At 38.2% G+C, this 17,168-nt stretch overlaps 1 protein-coding gene across 5 annotated transcripts in view; it reads right to left on the bottom strand.

The window, feature by feature from the left end:
- Positions 1 to 1,770: 1,770 nt before the first annotated feature.
- Positions 1,771 to 17,168, bottom strand: part of osbp2b (oxysterol binding protein 2b) — a 47,352-nt gene continuing 31,954 nt past the window's right edge. For 3 of the 5 annotated variants that reach the window (XM_081610662.1, XM_081610663.1, XM_017306864.2), the window contains 12 exons: positions 14,116 to 14,314; positions 12,931 to 13,051; positions 12,059 to 12,125; positions 11,443 to 11,595; positions 10,385 to 10,630; positions 10,094 to 10,214; positions 9,384 to 9,487; positions 7,368 to 7,463; positions 6,570 to 6,751; positions 6,210 to 6,430; positions 5,909 to 5,926; positions 1,771 to 4,899 (listed from right to left, as the gene is read on the bottom strand). In XM_081610662.1, the coding sequence (XP_081466788.1) occupies positions 4,757 to 4,899; positions 5,909 to 5,926; positions 6,210 to 6,430; positions 6,570 to 6,751; positions 7,368 to 7,463; positions 9,384 to 9,487; positions 10,094 to 10,214; positions 10,385 to 10,630; positions 11,443 to 11,595; positions 12,059 to 12,125; positions 12,931 to 13,051; positions 14,116 to 14,314 (1,671 nt within the window). In that variant the 3' untranslated portion in view covers positions 1,771 to 4,756. The remainder of the gene's footprint in view (positions 4,900 to 5,908; positions 5,927 to 6,209; positions 6,431 to 6,569; positions 6,752 to 7,367; positions 7,464 to 9,383; positions 9,488 to 10,093; positions 10,215 to 10,384; positions 10,631 to 11,442; positions 11,596 to 12,058; positions 12,126 to 12,930; positions 13,052 to 14,115; positions 14,315 to 17,168) is intronic. The other 2 variants (XM_008418633.3, XM_008418634.3) reach the window with 1 other exon arrangement.

Below are 17,168 nucleotides of genomic sequence, written 5' to 3'. Positions count from 1 at the left end.
TATTTCATTAAAATATCTTTATATTTAATTGGTGAATAAATAAAACAACATAAGAACACAGAGCATGCTCTTTGCTCTTTGTTTTTGTCACCTGTCATGGTGGCAGACGTTGCAGCAGGAGGGAGGATGAGAACAGTCACGGTGCTCCTCCTGCTTGGTTACTTCTTGCTTATTGGGCCTTGGACAGTGTTCATAGTTGAGTGTTGTTAATTGCTATGTTTAATGGTGCAGACAATTATTATTTCTGACATTGGCAATATGGGCAACCGCCCAGGGCGTTATTTTTTTAGGGGTGGCAGGAGACCTCTGTGTATTGTGGCACAGAGATGAACGCAAAACAGAATGAAGAAGAGTTTGAATTGTCACTGGTTAAATTTATTTCAGCTCTAAGTATTTAATATCTAGGTGTTTTTATGGGAAAGTGAATCTTTCAGATCAATTTGAGAAGCAGTTTTGATAGGTGCAGTTAATTTTATTGTCATGTAGCACGGGGTGCTGGTTTTGATTTGGTCTTGGGTTCGGTGGTCTAGACTACAACTCTGCTACGAGGCTCCTTGGTTCCACGTCCTCTTCTGCCAGTTGGATTTCTTTCAAAATAAATGTGTGGCAAAAAAAGTGAAGTTCATGTTATGTTAGGACAGGAGACGAGATGTTTCCATCCCTGAAATTATGATGCATAGAATCACATATCCAAGTCTAAACTATGTTACAGAATAAACTCAATAAAAACATGCTTTATCTGTGGCTTTGTTCATTAAAATGGCACATTATTGATGTATTAAAATTAAATACGATCGGTTCACTTAATGATATTAGTGATTAGGCAATGCATTCAGCAAGTATTTTACTTTTAATACTTAAGTATTTTTAAAAGCCAGTACTTTTTTAGTTTTACTTAAGTAAAATGTTAATGTGGTACTTTGACTTTTACTTAAGTACATTTTTGTCTGTGTATTTGTACTTTTACTTAAGTAAATTTTTTGAGTACTTTCTCCACCACTGCCTGGATGTCATTCTGGGTTTATCCTGGGGTTTTGTTCCTGCTGTTGGTGGGCAGATTAGTAGAGGTCTGATTGTGTATTTCCATGTGGCACCGGGTTTTCTTGTGGTCCCATGTTGGAGTCCAGGGGAACCACTGCAGTCAGTCGGACCCAAAAGCTGCTTACGGGTAATCAACCTGCTGCCATGGCCTCATCTGAGCCTCTTTCGCCTCTGGGTGGAAGGGCTGGTGGAGGCATTGAAACTCAGCTGGGTGTCGCCTTTCTTTGAAATCTTATGGTTTGGCCTCTTGAGTGTGTGTCATGTTCATTATTTATGTATATGTATATGAATATACAGTACTGGAAAAAATAAGAGCCCACTGCACTGAACCAGACTGAAAATCTCCTGGTTATTCCACCAAATATTGACTTCTGAACTCTTCCTGAGTTAAAACATCAGTATTGTAGTTTCTAAATGAATATGAACTTGTTTTCTTTGCATTATTTGAAGTCTGAAAGCACTGCATCATTTCTCATTTTCTGCAAATAAATACTACATTTCTGCTTGTAATTTCTGACACGTCAGTAGTTCATAGAATAAATGAACAATGTTAATTTTACTCAAACATAAACCTATAAAAAATAAAATCATAGAAACTGATAATTTTGTAGTGGTATTTTTTTCCAGAGCTGTGTACACAATTAAATTATGAGAGAATGGTCATTGGAAGGACTTTGATTCATTATTGTCAAATCATGAAGCTATTATTAAATAAGCTCACAGAATTAGTCATTTTATGATCTTGTATTCTCAAACCAAAAATCTTCTTCAATCAATCCGGACAAATGGGAAGGATATTATTTTCTCCACATCATCACATCAGAGGAAAACATTTCTAACATGTGAGCCTTAAGGACTCTATCAAAAGCACATTTTATTGTGATAAGACAGTTTTTTGGCCATATTACACGTTTCTCAAGGTTAACTCAGACAGAATCAGTTCAGGTTAGAAGTTAAAAGTGACAATAAATCCTTCAGGCTCTCTGTAATTTCTGTACAGATACTCCACACATAGTTTAGTAGAACTATTCATCATTTTTACAATATTATGACAAAATATTCACACAAATTGACTAGACGGTAGGTACAATTACCTCCAGCCATGATTTCTACATTCCTAACAATAATTACAAAAAAATACTAACTCTTTTTTTTTGTTTTTTAACTCTTGTCACCATAGACTCGTAGTGCACAGGTCAGGGGACTCGTTCCCTTATTCAGTCAGTTAAAGGCAAAAAGACTCTGTATCTTTGTGTGCTGATCCCAGATCAGCATGTTTGCGAACAGTGATGGAGTTATGATTTGGTGTCGAAGCAGCAGCAGCAGCTGAGGCAGTCCTCTGCGGCTGCAGCCGACCGCACAGTGGAGTGCAACAGGAACCAGCCCCGTCTGCCTCTGCAACCATCTTTACCCGCCTGTCAGCTGAATCCCTCCCCCCCCTCCGCAACGCAAATCGCTCCAGGCTCACACACGGGCGGGATTCCCTCCAACCTCAGAGCCACTGCTGATGGAAGAGTTGGTGGGATTCGAGTAAGAAACACCAACAAGTCGCAGGCTGAACGATCAGTCAGTGATAAGGTGCAGATTTTTTTTGTACAATCACCAAGGGGTCACAGAGGGGCGTGGCTGTGTCTGAGCATCAGAAAACAAGGTAGAGGTAAAACATGCACAGAGGCGAGATTTCTAAACATCAATTCAGGCCATCAGCACTCCAGCGGTTCGCAACCTTTTTGAGTTTCGACACCGTGGTCGATGCCTGCGATTGTTGGCACAAGTGAAAATGGTCAATGAGGGAAAAAAAATGCAAAAATGAGGAGTTTTTGATTCTATGATCAGATAAACCCTCGAGTTGCACCCTCTGTTTAAATCCGACAATTAAAATCTATTCAGGAAGTTACAGGTTAATTCACAACTTCGTCAATTCAAATCTGCATGTTTACCTACACCAAGTCATGACATTCCTTCATAACTTGTAAAAAAATACACTCTAACCAGCTTCCTATTTTTGTTTTGATTATTGGGTATAATAATAAATTATGGAGATAGTTATAAAATGGTCAGCTCCCATGTATGATTGTATATGTACAGAGTTTGAAATTAAACCCCTTTTCTATTCATATTGTTTTAATGTCGGCCATTAAGCTGATAAAATATGGCGGATTGGGACCTCAGGAGGCCCTGAGCAATGCATTATTTCTACAACAATATCTTGTAGAAGCAATATATTATTTCTACAATAAAGTCATGTCTGTTTATGACAGAAATGACTTTAAACCATTTGTCATCAAAGCAGGTGTGAAACGCTCTCCAGGTGGGTAGAAACTGAAACATGCTTGGTGCAAAATATCCTTCAGCAGAATAAATTAAACCATAAAAGCTTCAAAGATAAGAATTGGCAAAGAGGTGAAGTGACCGGCCCTCATTTAGTGACATAACATCGGTGAAGGTGACTGCAAACAGTTTCAACTCCAATATGTAAAAACATTTAATCTATTGTTTTCTACATTATTCTCCAGCCGCCACGGCTCTCGACTCACGAGTTGAGAAGCACAGTTCCAGTCAAGCACAGCGAAAAGTGCTTTCAAAGGTCTTAATGAAGAGTTCAGTAAATGTGAAATAAATATTTTTGATGTGGCACTAATGTAGAACGTACTGCGTGCCACCTAAATGTTTCCACCACTCCTATATAATTTAGCTAATCACAATCAGAAATGGGAAAATATCTGAAGGATCTTTGGATGACGGATCAAAGAGGCATCTTTAATTGAAAATATTTATATAAAGTATCCATTAAATGTAATTTTTCTCTGACTACATGAAGGGTCTTCTAAAAACAAAAACTGCATCTCTATAGTCATGAGTTAAGAGAAACACCAACTTCCACTTCAAATAAAATAGCTTTCTGGCATGTGATATATCAAATTAATGAAATAAAAAATCTATTTGTACAAAATCTGACTAACTCACTACTTTCACTTATTTACTTATTTAATATATTGTAGTAGAGTTTTTTTTTTTGGCAGCCTGGCATTCATATTTTAAAAACTACTTCAAAATTCAGTTTTCCTCTCTAATGATTTTCCTATAATTGCACTTGAGCTGTCTGATCTGCGTTTTAAACTCTGTTCAGTAGTTCAGTGTATAGCATATCATCGGTCTTAGCAATATTTTTAAAACTTTTGTTTTGCAAATCAACCTGATTGTAATCTTCTCCATGCAATCAGGGAGTTAACTTTAGGTTTCATAGTTAACTGGGATTAGTGAGATTAAAGGTTTTACTGATTGACATGTGAGGACGTTTGTCTTTAAGAGAAAATATTGACGTGTGTATTCAACACTGTTGTGTTTCATTGTGGCTCCTGATAATTTCTTCACACCAGTAAGAATCTGCATTCACGTGAAATTTCTGTCCAGTTGCTGTTAGTCTGTGGCGGAGTGAATTCTGGAAAAGTGCACTGAGTTTATTTGAGGAGCAGCAGAGAATCAGCACTGTGCAGGGAGAACTGCTGAGGGAACGCCCCGTCTTCTAAGTTCAAAATAAACAAAAACACTTTTGGAGGTAATGTGTAATCAGATATTGTGTGAAACACACTTTCTCACACTCCTATAGGTCCTTGTGGTGCTCACAAGCCGGCTTTGTTCTACGGCCCGCAGCCCAGAGGCCGGGCGGCTCCCCGTCCAGTGAGGTTGGTGTCATCCGAGACGAGCTCCTGAGCTAAAAAATTTCAGGGCACATGCTCCAGTCCTCTCTCTCCTTCGACTCCCAGTAACCTCCCTTGTACACAAAGTTCATCTCCCCGGTGATCGAGTCCCTCCTCTGGTGAAACCACAGTGGCTGGTAGCTTTCATATTCTCTGCCTGAGGACGAAGCACAGATTTTACTTCAAAAAACTCTGTCCAGAAATCCCAGAGAGGAAAAGGCACACTTGCAAATAATTACTGAGGAAAACAAAAATGTGTTTAAATGAGAAGCAACCGGTGTCTGTGCACTACATTTGGGTTAGCTCCAAATGTGGACCAAGCTGCAACAAGTTTGAATGAAGATTTTAAGGAGCGAAACGTCAAACAAAAAAAATTAAGATCAGAGAAAAATAAATAAATAACAATCACTGCATATCTTGGAAAGGAGGAGAAACAGCAGCTTTTTGATGCGCGAGTTGTACGTTTTATTTTTGACAAATATATCTAAAATAAGCTCAGCATTTGTTTTTCTAAATTGTGCATCAATTGCCTACTCAAAAGAAGTCCCAATCCTCTTCCACTTCTTTTTTTAACAACTTTAAAGTACATTAGCGAGGTTTTATTTGTGGATCAAAACAAACTAGTGCTTTGTGTTGAAGTGGAAAGTGACTGATGGGTTCTACATTTTATTACAAATTAAAATCTAAATCAGCTGCTTTAAACCTCTGCAAACTTTTACCATTGAGCTGTCTGGTGCGTTCCTTCGTTTTAAGCTTTCCTACTTTTATTCAAGTGTATCAGAGTAAAGAAATGAAAAGTAAAAACAGAAAAAAAAAATCAAGAAAACCTTACATCCTCTTCCTTCCTGAGCACAGGCATTGCTAAAAGTACACTGCAGGTTCTAGTTGTAATGTGGCAAAATCTGAAAGGATTCAAGGGGTATGAATGCTTTTGCAGGGCTCTGTACTCATGTTTAAGTCAGCATGTATCCGAGGCCAGTTCTGAATGAAAATGCACACGTATGCAGGAAAAAGTCATGTGTTTTCCTGAGCTGTTATTTCAAGAGGTCGACATGAGAAGAGTATCATGCAGATCCAGAGGCAGAGCACACAGAGGACACACAAAATGATGGAGAGAGAGAGGGAGAGAGTGTGTGTGGGATGCACAAAAGACGACCCCCACTCACCAGAGTCATAATCACACTCTGACCATCAACAGAGGGAGGAAAAGAAAGACAAGTCATGGGTACATTGAATAAAAACCTGCATTTGTCCAACAGGGACAGTCTAGATGAATCGTTCCAGGTCTGGGTTAGGGATTTTAATAAAGAAATCCACCCTCAAACATTTACTTTTCATCTCTTCATTTATACATTTTAAAATAAGTTTTACATCGAAACAGTCTTTTGACCAAAAAAAAGAGAAAAACCTGGTAAATAAAACGCTCACTTCCTTCGAAAACTAAACTCCTCGCTATATAAGACGTACCATCATCCAGCGCATCTGTGGCCTCTGCTTCCCTTCGCCGTCTCACAGCTCTCTGTTTCTCTTCCAGCCTCTGTTTTTCGCTGTTCGCCTCGTCCCACTCGCCTTCCTCCATCAGCCTCTGGTCAGGTCTCAGCCGGCTGTCGGTCAGTGCCACCCCGTCCTCCGGCTCGTTCAGCACCAGAGCCAGAGAAGAGAAGTAGTACATGTTCTCAGCGTTTTCCCTGACAGAGTGAGAGGAAATTGGCCGGAGTCACATTGCCATGTTTTACATTCAGCAGTATTGATTGGACGTCTCAACCCTTTTCTCAACAGCTATGACTCATAACTAGCAGTCGTCTGATTTGTGGAGCAGAGGCTTACGGTAGAAGGTATTTCTTCCACAGGAGTTTGGGGGGTAAGGTCTGATAGACTGTCTTCTGCTTTCCTTCCGATCCGCTACCTTCGCTGCTCTGAATGATCTTAGCACTTTCCATTTTTTCATCCCATGTACCAGAGAGGATGTAATGAGCCTGGCCTTCACCGTCTGCTACCACACCTGTTACCTGGGGGTGAGACGGTATCATGTACATCGTTAGAAATGTCAAAGCACACTACTGAAACTTTAGAAGATTACTGCATAACTCTACCAAACATAAGCATCCATGGCCATAAAAATACTCTCCAAACTTAATTGATTTAACATGTAATGTTAAAAAATGAATCCCAGGCTGCAATATACATGCTTCGAACATACAGCACCTTCCAGAGTCAGTACTTGCAACTATAGCTGCAAGTCTTCAGAAGTAATCTCTACCAACTTTGCACAAAACTGTCATTTTTGCCCATTTTTCTTTGCATAAAATCTGAAATCCTGGACAAACAACACATGACCAGACTTTGATCTGAACCGAAAGTGTTTCAGCTAAGTGTCTGCAACCTCCAACAGGAAGATTAGCCCGTATTTAACACCATGTTTTCCCGAAGTCTGACCAGTTTCATGTTCACACTGAAGCATTCCCACACACCTTGTGGGTTTCTTTTTGCCACTCTTTCATAAATTCCAAATTTGAGGCATTCATTGAGATTGGTGGTTGCTACGTCACAAAATGTAAAAAGGCTTTCTAGCGAGAAGCTGTTCGATTACAACTATAAGCAAAGTGTGTAACTTTAACCCTTTACCTTTCGAGGGACATCCCTGGAGAAATAACTGTAAGGTGTAAACTTCAGCTGGCACGTCTCCTTCGTGGTGTTATTGATGATTTCAATGTCTCCCGACTGAGTGAACACATAAGGAACATTATTAATGAGGAAAACACCCGCATAATTACACCATGACTAAACAACAAATTTTCCTCTGTGGGTAATCATCAGCTTGAAAATGTGATGAATCATGATGCATTACTTTCTGCTCTATTGCAGAGAGTCCTAAAGGACCCGTTCAGTCTTCTCTATTAATCATCTTGATGCTATGGTGCACACATAAGTGTTCGTAATGCCCTTCAATTAACAAGAAAATATTGAATTAACCATCAGCAATAATTACAATAGAGAATGTGTTGTTTTTAAATATGCTGCCATCCTTTTTATCATTTTCTTATGCAAGTTAGACACATGAATACATGTCTAATGTGGGTCTAAAGGTAAAAAAAAAAAACTGCCCAGTTTTATTACTTATGTTTTTTACCTAAGTTTATGTGTAATGGCATGAGGTGTGTAAACACGAGAAATATTACTTTTGCAATGATGCCACATTCTTGTTTAATTGTTTTTCTTTTCTGTTGACCTGCATATCTAGATTTCAAAGCTCTTTACAGAGTCTATTAGTGCCTCGGAGTGTTTAAATAACTAGCGGCTAAAGTAAACAAAAACTAGGCCATGCTGCTGATAGATGGGCCGCTAGCATTTGGCATGCCGAGGTGAGTGAAGCTCGATTAGTGCAGACAGACCATCCCTATTAGTAGCTCAAACTCTAAAACATAAGATTTGATGAGGCGAATCAAAAGTCAAAGACAAAACTAAGTTTTCTTTTAGATAAGAAATTAAAGAATGAAGTCTGGAAATTCAAAAACATATCCACACTCCTTTTCCCCCTCCTTATTTGGAAGATTCCAGGTTTTTCATACTCCATGGCTGCCCGTTTTCATAATCTGTGGGTGAGATCATAATCCTGGCAGCTTCAGTCTTGCTGTGTAGACGTGTAGAACGACTGAACTGCTACTGCAGCAGTACGCAGTACCAGTCTGCTTTGGGCCAATTAAGACCTGACCTATAACAGCTTGCTGCATTTACATGGGCAGCCGACCTACTACAGGACTATCCTCTTTCAACAGAGTCTGTTGAAAGACTCTGTTGAAAGAGGATATAATTAATACCTTAAGTGTTATTCAGGCCTCAGAGCAGAAACAATGTTCCTCTGCAGATGGCTTAAGCGTCTGTCCCATAAAAAGTATTCAAGATGTTTAATCTTGAATACTTCAGACCCAGAATAAGCTATACAACAGGGCATAGGTAGCTTCCTGTAAGAGCTGTGGGAGGCCACTAAAGTAAAAGGTCTGAAATGTCTCCACAACCCAGATCCAGCAGCAAACCCATGGATAAATTAAAACTCATTATCAAAGTCATCATAGTTACCACGTCTAGTTTTATTTATTTGGCTGCTTAACTGATCGGGCTGTCTGACAACAGTTTGTAGTTTAATATTTAAGTTGCTCACTTATCTTTTTCAGCAGCAGATGGCAGCAAAAACTTGATTAAAAACAAGATAACACACATGTCCAAGACATTCAGGCTAATGAAAGCCTTAAGAAAGACCGAGAATGCTTAAATATTTCCTGTCACATTCCCCTTTATGCTTTTTTTTCTTCAAGGTTGCAGACATATAAAAAGACACCAACAGGCAGAGCAATGTCCTACAAGACAGCAAAACATAAAAAATAAAATTAATTAAATCAGGGGAAGGAAAGGAAATGGACCCAAAGTCAAATGTTATGCATGTGAATCTGGGCTCTCTAAAAAATGTTTTTTAGGCTGCTAATAAAAGCCAACGTTTAAAATTAATCCATGTTTCACTGTTTGGTACTCTGCATTACATACATTTACAAAATAATAATAAAAATAATAATAAAAAACAGGATAGATTTGAAGGTCATGTACTGCAGAGAAACGACTTGTTCACAAAGAGAGGAGCTCAATAACCTGGTCAATCCACAGTCTCCCCACAATGATGTTGTGCACCGTGGATGTGACCTTTCGCCACACGTAGTGATTCCCACTGGAGTGGAAATGCAGGTGAATGGCACCTGGGGACACAAAAGGACAAAGTAATATTACAGGAGGGAATCACTACAATAGCATTGTTAAGCTTCCTGCTGTCATAAAAGGTGAAATGAAGACTATAGGATTGGATTTGTGATTCAAAAAATTTTTTTTCTAGTATTTATTGCTCTGCGCAGAATCACTTTTATCTACATCCAGTAAGACATAACCCCAGCATATTTATGGCATCCATTTCACAAGAAATGATGCCCATTATTTTTCTTTTTATCACACAGAAGCTGTCCAACACCAAGTGAATAAAGTCAGGCAGATGCATCACTGGGCTGATTCAAAACCAAACAAATCTTTGTTCTATTTATCTGAACCAACAAACCTCTTTGTCTTCCTAAGCAATATAGATAATATATTTTGCTTTGGTTTTATTTTTGCAGATGAAACTCTACAGGTCTGTTGTTTATATCGTTTGTGTTAATGCTACTAACCAACCCTAGAAGAAAAAAACATTTTTTGACACATAACATTCACTTCTATTACCTAATCCTAAAACTCTACGTGCAGTCTGATTCCTGAGTTGTACGTTTCTCACCAAATCCATAACAACCGTTTTAGTGGACAGGGAAATGTCTTACCCAGAGGCATAACGGAGAGGTATTTGCCACGGAACTTGCTGGCAATGGTGATTTCCTGCCTCAAGGTCCAGCCTCTTTGGGAAATCACGTGATGTGCAGCTGCAGGCGGGTGATGGCTCACCTGAGCAGAAACAAGGACATAAAGGCTAAAGGACAAAGAATGAAATCACTTTATGCTATTTTAAAATACATCCACCCGTTTGAAAAATAGGACCTGACACCAGTTTATGAGTCAAATGTGCGTAAGCACTTTGGGAAATGTGTAAACATGTTTTTTCCTGTAGCTGTTACCTGCTCACACAGTGAGCGGTAGCCAAATTCCTCCAGGCGGTCGAGCTCGAAGGTCTCTCCCAGGAGGGGGTTGAAGGGCTTGGCTGTCCGGTGGATGGTGGTGGAGTACGAGGAAACGGAAAAGGCCGCAACGAGGCACATCTGCTCCAGGGAAGACTCGCAGCGCGCCGCCTTGTCTAGAAGCTCGTGATACTCCAGGTCCTCGGTGAGACGTTGCAGCATCGACAGGGGCTCGTTAAAGTTCACCTGTCGGAGAATCACAATTTGTAAAACTCACTACATTTTACAAAACTGTGCGTCATGTTGAATGTAAGTATACACCGTTATAATTCAGCCTCTTAATAGAGTAGAACATTTGTTATTATAGAAAAGAAATTGAAAATAAAAATCAGAAAAGCATGATGTGCATTTGTATTCGGGTCCTCTTTGCCAATACTTTGTCGGACTACCTTACTACGGTTTCAGCTGTGGGTCTTTTAGGATATGTTTCTACCAACTTTACAGATAAGAGTCTAAAACATTTTTGCTCACTCTTTTCAAAATTTAAGCTCAGTCAGATCAGATGGAGAACATCTGTAAGGATCTATTTTCAAGTCCTGTCATGGATTCTCATTAGGATTTAGGTCTAGACCTTCACTGGATCCTTTGTATTACATGATTTGGCAGTAAACCATCCCAATGCAGCCTGGCTGTATGTTTAGTGTTGTTCTGCTGAAAGGGGAAACTCAAGTCCACTCTCAAGTCTTTAGCCCTGTATTTCGCTCCATCCATCCAATCAACTATGACATTACTTAGGAAAGTATCCAGACAGCATAATACTGACACTTTATATTTCACCAAGGAGTTGGTGTGTGAGTGTAGCAGTGTGTTCAGATTTTATTAAAAGAAAAAAAAAGAAATTGTGGAAAATATGTATAATTTTCCTTCCACTTTGCAAATGCATGCTATTTTAAGTTGGTCTATCACACAGAATTAAATGAAATACTTTAAAGACTGTGGCTCTATTTTGACAAAAGGTGTCTGAATATTTTACATTGCAACATATGTCTCAGACTTACAGGCATCGGGATTTTAGAGAGCTCCTTGCCGATGCAGTTCTTCATGATGCTCCATAAATTTAGGGAATAATTGGGCTTGTCTGGGATATGGGTCCGATGTTGTCTGCGTCGCATCAGCCCCTTCGCTGACACATCATTACAGATCGGAGACATCTGGGACGGAGAGAACAAATAGGAGTGGACCCATAAGTTTCAGAAAAATGGTTCCAGTCCCCACGAAGGGGCTTTCAACACGTCACTAGACTGTGACTCAAATGAGGAAATTTAAAACAGAGACTGGGAAAAAAAGAACAAAAAACAGATCTTTGACTTATTAAAATGTAATGCAATGATGAAACCATACATCTGTGGCACCACAGGGCTGACGACATGATGGCAGGAAACACTGAAATAAGCAGTGTGTGTGCACGTAAGCGTTTGTGTGTGTGTGTATGCGTGTGTGTGTGTGTGTGTAAAAGACTCTGTGAGAACAGCAAATGTAAATGTTATACAAGTAAATCAATGAAGTGTCAGCCCTTCAGAGCCACAAATGGATCTATACTGAGAGCACAAGAGTCAGCAGCATTTTCAAATGTCAGACGTATTATTCATTCTTGTTAGAAGGACAAACACTTACATGGTCTTCCTGGTTCCAGTCGCTGGTCTGGCCTCCGCTTGCTCCACTTAAATTACTCTGAGATCGCCTGAAATAAAAATAAATTTTTCTGCATGAACAAACAAATAAATGAATAAAAGTGCCTATGAAATTCTCAGCAAATAAATGAAATTGCAGAGTAGAAACGAAGCTCTCCAAAAGATATACAGATTCTTAATGGTGTTTCTGGAATAGAGGAATACACCAATCTACCACAACAAAACAACAGCTGAAAGGTGACTTAAATTACACAGATCTGGCAGTGGAAGTGAAATGCTTCATTAGGAAGTCTTGGGTTCTGGCAGTATGCGGTTTTTACTTTGATATATCATCCAGCTACACCCTTATAGACTGAGCATAACACAGTCAATCCCTGAGACAGCTGCAGAAACTACGGAGGAACCCGAGAATAGAAGGTGGAGGATTAGAACATGCAGACATCCTCCTAAAAAAGACAGACTGTCCAAAAGACAGATTCTGTCCACTGCTGATTGTCTCTACTCTGACAAAATAGCTGGTTCATTTTTTGAGAAGAACTATAAATGACATTTTAATTCTTTATAACAAAGAGCAAACAAAAGCAAAATCAAAGAGTAAAGGGCACAAAAACTTTGTCTTATTGAACGAAGATAAAGGCAAAATTAAAGTTTGGTAAACCAAATTAAAGTTTGGTAAAGTAGGGAGTTTGGTAAACCTCCAAACTCCCTGGATATTTACAAAAAATGGATAACCCTAAAATAAAAAAAAAAGAAATTTTTTTGCTAACTCCTATGAATATGATTTTTTTTTTTGCTTTTGTCACTTCAATGCAATTCATTTATTTTTCCAAGGACAAAAACTGCATGGAGACTGACTTGTGTTGCGTGTTTTCACTGGCAGTCACTGTTATGAACTCAGTGGAGTCGTCCATGGCATCAAAGTACTCAGAATCCTCATCTTCGTCACTCGCGTCTTCTTTGCTCACCCTTTCACTCCCTGCAGTTAAAGTTAAATATGTCAGACTTTACAGACATCAGACTCAAAATACTTATTAAGGCTGAATTTGTATTCTGCAAAATTCAGGAGCAACGAGCGTGAAATCATATACCCATGGTGATTAATCAAGGAATAACAAGATTAGTAAAATTACCAATGTTCCTGCTGGATAAGTAGCCTGAGTGATGCAATTTCTGAGTGTGCTTTGCATGTTCAGCATCTGACACAAAGTCTGTTTATGAAAAGACTGCGTCCAGAGGGTAAAAACACTCGTAATCTATGCTTACAGGTACCACAGATATTAATTTAAGTTGTGAAATCTAGAAAGATATAAATAGTTTGGTTTTTCTTCTGACTACTTTCTGTCCTCATCTGCGCTTTTTTCCTTTCACTTGAAAGGAAAAAAGCGCAGACAAACAAAGCTGCTGGTCTGTTTTCATTTGCAACCTCTTTCAATGACTGAAAAAGTAGAGGCAGGTTTAATTTTTCTAATTTTTTTTCTCATTTTCTACTGAATGCTTGAACACAGCAGGCACTGGGCCAAATTCATTTTAATATTCTTTTATATATATATATATATATATATATATATATATATATATATGATGTTTGCAGATCTGTGTTACATGATAGCTTATCACATATCCATTCATGTATTTTTAAGCATCACAATTTCCTATAAAGTGCTGCTAAGTCGATAAGGTAATCCTGAACTCAACTTTCAGTAATCATTTTTCCTTGGGGAATGCAAACACATACTCCATCACCTATAGAGAGGATCTGAAAACAAGAGAAATGTGAGTTTACGGGACTATTGAGAGCTTTTTTAAAAGATACATTTTGGTTTAACAGTTTTTGGATAAACAGACCAGTGGATAAATATTTTTAGATAATGTAATTACCACCTCTAACTTCCCCATCTCCCAATCTAAACCATCTGACACAACTTAGTTTTCTTCTTACACATGAGGTTGCTCTGTAATATCCGGCCTCGGGCTGCACATGACTTTTAGCCAGTGAAATCAGGAAATCACGCGAGGAAATAATAAGACACTTGGTCTCACTTTGACTGGTGGTTGGGGCACTGGGTGTGCTGGAAGCATGCGTGGGTGCTTCTCTCCACGCTCGCTCAAGGCTGTTGTGCTGCTTGGCGAGCTGCTCGATCGTCTCCTCTAGGTGGGTACGCTGCTCTCGCTCGTATTGCAGCGCCCGCTGCAGTCTTCTGCTGTGAGTCTCAGCTAGGTCCAAAAAGTCTCGACATGCCTTAGGGAGATATGAACACGGGGATGGTTACATAGCTATAGCTAAAATGTCTAATGTATGAGATACTCTGAAAGTGTGCAGGATACAGATTCTCAGTTAAAACAACAAAAAATGTGTTTAAAAAAAATCATAAAAGTCTAGAATGACCTTTAGCCAAAGTAAGAATTAAGAGCAAAACAACCCTACAGACGATCACTGTAATCAAAGTTCTTTAACAGCACTAGTTGTTAATAAGTGAACTAGATTTGTGGAAGGCAGTTACAGACTGGCCTTGCTGTGTCGAATGCACCTCTGAGCAAACAGCTTGTGCTGATGAGCTGCAGTTAAAACCACTGAGGGCACAGCAGAGGCCTTTCTATTGACCGGCCGAGCCAAGAGGGGGCGTCGTTGCTGCTCTGATTTTATTGCTGGAAGGAGGTTACTTCAGATCAGATATTTATTACATGTCAGCAATTGTTGGCTCTGCATCAGGATTTTCTCAGCCTTCCTCATATTAGGCCTAAAGGTCATTGAACCTGAATAACATGTTACAGTCAACTTCATACTCTGAGACATGCCTTGTGACGGTCACAGAGGGTTTAGTAGAAGGACAGAGCTAAAGAATAATGATCTAAAAGTGCTGCGTTGCATTTTACCTCTGCCTTTTTGTCCAGACTCGTGAAACAAGGTTTTTCTTTTTTGCCAAGCTGAATATCTAATCACATGATTGCATTTGGGTTTTTTGGTCAACGCCACAAATGTGTTACCATTTCTGCAGAATGTGCAGAACTGCTGAGCCTAATCACTTTTATAAATGAGGAGAAAAGGCACCACCTTCAAGACTAAGAAATGACATAATATAAACACATGAGCCTACAATGTTTTGAAAAACTTTATCACACATCTATTAGTTGTAGTTGGAAGTTATTTAATAGTAAAATGCGAAAAGGAATGTGTTAGAGTTTAGAAAAAAAAGAAAGAAAATGTTGTTCTAATAAACCCTAGTAAAATTAAGAATGAAGAAAAATGAATCACAATAAAAAAAATAAACACAATTCATTTGTCTCTCAATATTTCTCAAAATATAGATATTTTAATGCACACCGAGATTGAAAAAAGTACAAAAATCAGCAAATTCGTACAATCAAAAGTTTTACAATACACTGAAGGGATGTTGATTGAGTTAAGAAATGTATTGATGTAATAAAGCCTTATGACATTTAAGACTATCCTGGAAAAAAACATAATTTTTTAGAATTTAAACTTTTATGTTGATTTCCAGCATCATAAAGGATGAACATGGTTTGCCACTGACATTTATGCCAACAGACTCTCATCCAAAATATTCTGTTAGTTTTGACTTAAAAAATAAAAGCTATTTTCTGAAAATATTTTCTGTCATTTGTATTTTTAAGAATAGAAAGGAGGAAAAAACAAGATGCATATAAAAAAATAAAAAATCAGATTAGGTATGACAAACAAAATCAGATTTAATTTGCACTAAATGGAACTAAACTTTTAAAATGACAATGATCTTGTTGCTAAAATTCTTAAAACGAAAAGAAATATACTTTCTGAACAGACTAAATAAAAATCTCCAAATATTTCAGAAACGAGACAGACAAGACAGAATATGAGGTTTCCTCGTGGACATGATAATAAGCCTCTTACCTTCAGCAATCTTGTTTTAATGCCAAAAGATCATTGCTGAGCTTAAATGTCAGGCCTATGTGTGACGTATGAATCAACTTCCTCTGGCAGAAGCGTGATATGAAACTCAAAGCAAACTCTAAGATGTTTGAAAGTTCCACTTTTTAAACGCTGACTCCTCAGTACGATCACAGACTACATGTGACTTGTGGTGTGTTGAAGAATAGAGAATCAGTAACATCAGTCTAACACAGCAAATTGAGATGCAGGAAAGATTTAACATCATCAATAATAATAATCAGTCTTATATTAAATTGCCCAGTTTATGTAACCAAGTCATTTCACAAAGTATAAACTGAACCTGTTCTCTGAAATTTACATAACTCATTCAGTTTGTCTAAAGATTAGATTTGCTTTGAACTGAAACTGTAACATTACACTGAGCAGACACAAAATAAACTGAGTTAACCTTTTACGTGATTAAACGATGATAACCCCAAAGAGGCATGCTCTGAAATCCATACATGCACTAAGAGGACGATCCGTCACTAGAGCCACAAATGGCACATATGAGAAGTTAGGTCAAGGTTGACTGACCTAAATTAAAACCTCCTCAGGCTGAAATAAAAGATGGAATATCCTTAGTTTATGAAATGAAACAAAAAGTTGTTATGCTGAACAATCCAAAACAATTTATGATTCACTACATTTTCTTATGAGACAACAAAAACCACTTATTTCATAAACATTCAGGCTTTAAAATTAGTTTAGCATTGATTCAATAAGTTTGCTTAAAATCTCATGACATTAGAAATTTTACTCTACAACCTCAAAGAGAAGACGGAGCTAAAATACCCCAGGTAGTTAAAAAACTAAATATATACACGCATAATGAAAAATTCTGCCCAGAGCAGAAGTACAGTGAAGTACTTGCAGCAATGATGATTGTATGATATATTAAAATCAATCAACTTTGAAAACACTCTATCATTTTACTTTGGATACAAAATGATGTAATGAAAATTCAACTATCTTCCAACAGATTATCTAATCTAAAATTAGTAATTTAATCCAATTTGCATGATTTCGTTTTCATATTTCTAAAAAAACCCAAAAGGACGATACCCAAAATAAGGACTGCATCACTGAGATGGAAGCACGTAATTTAATGCTATGCACCTCCAATTTAATATGGCTTGACTATCACCTAATCATAATTTATATC

This window comes from Poecilia reticulata, chromosome 9, assembly GCF_904066995.2.
Source record: "Poecilia reticulata chromosome 9, P_reticulata-male-v2, whole genome shotgun sequence".
NCBI classification, from domain to species: Eukaryota; Metazoa; Chordata; class Actinopteri; order Cyprinodontiformes; family Poeciliidae; genus Poecilia; species Poecilia reticulata.
The sequence above is the reverse complement of the archived record's forward strand: the minus strand, read 5'-3'. Positions and strand labels throughout refer to the sequence as shown.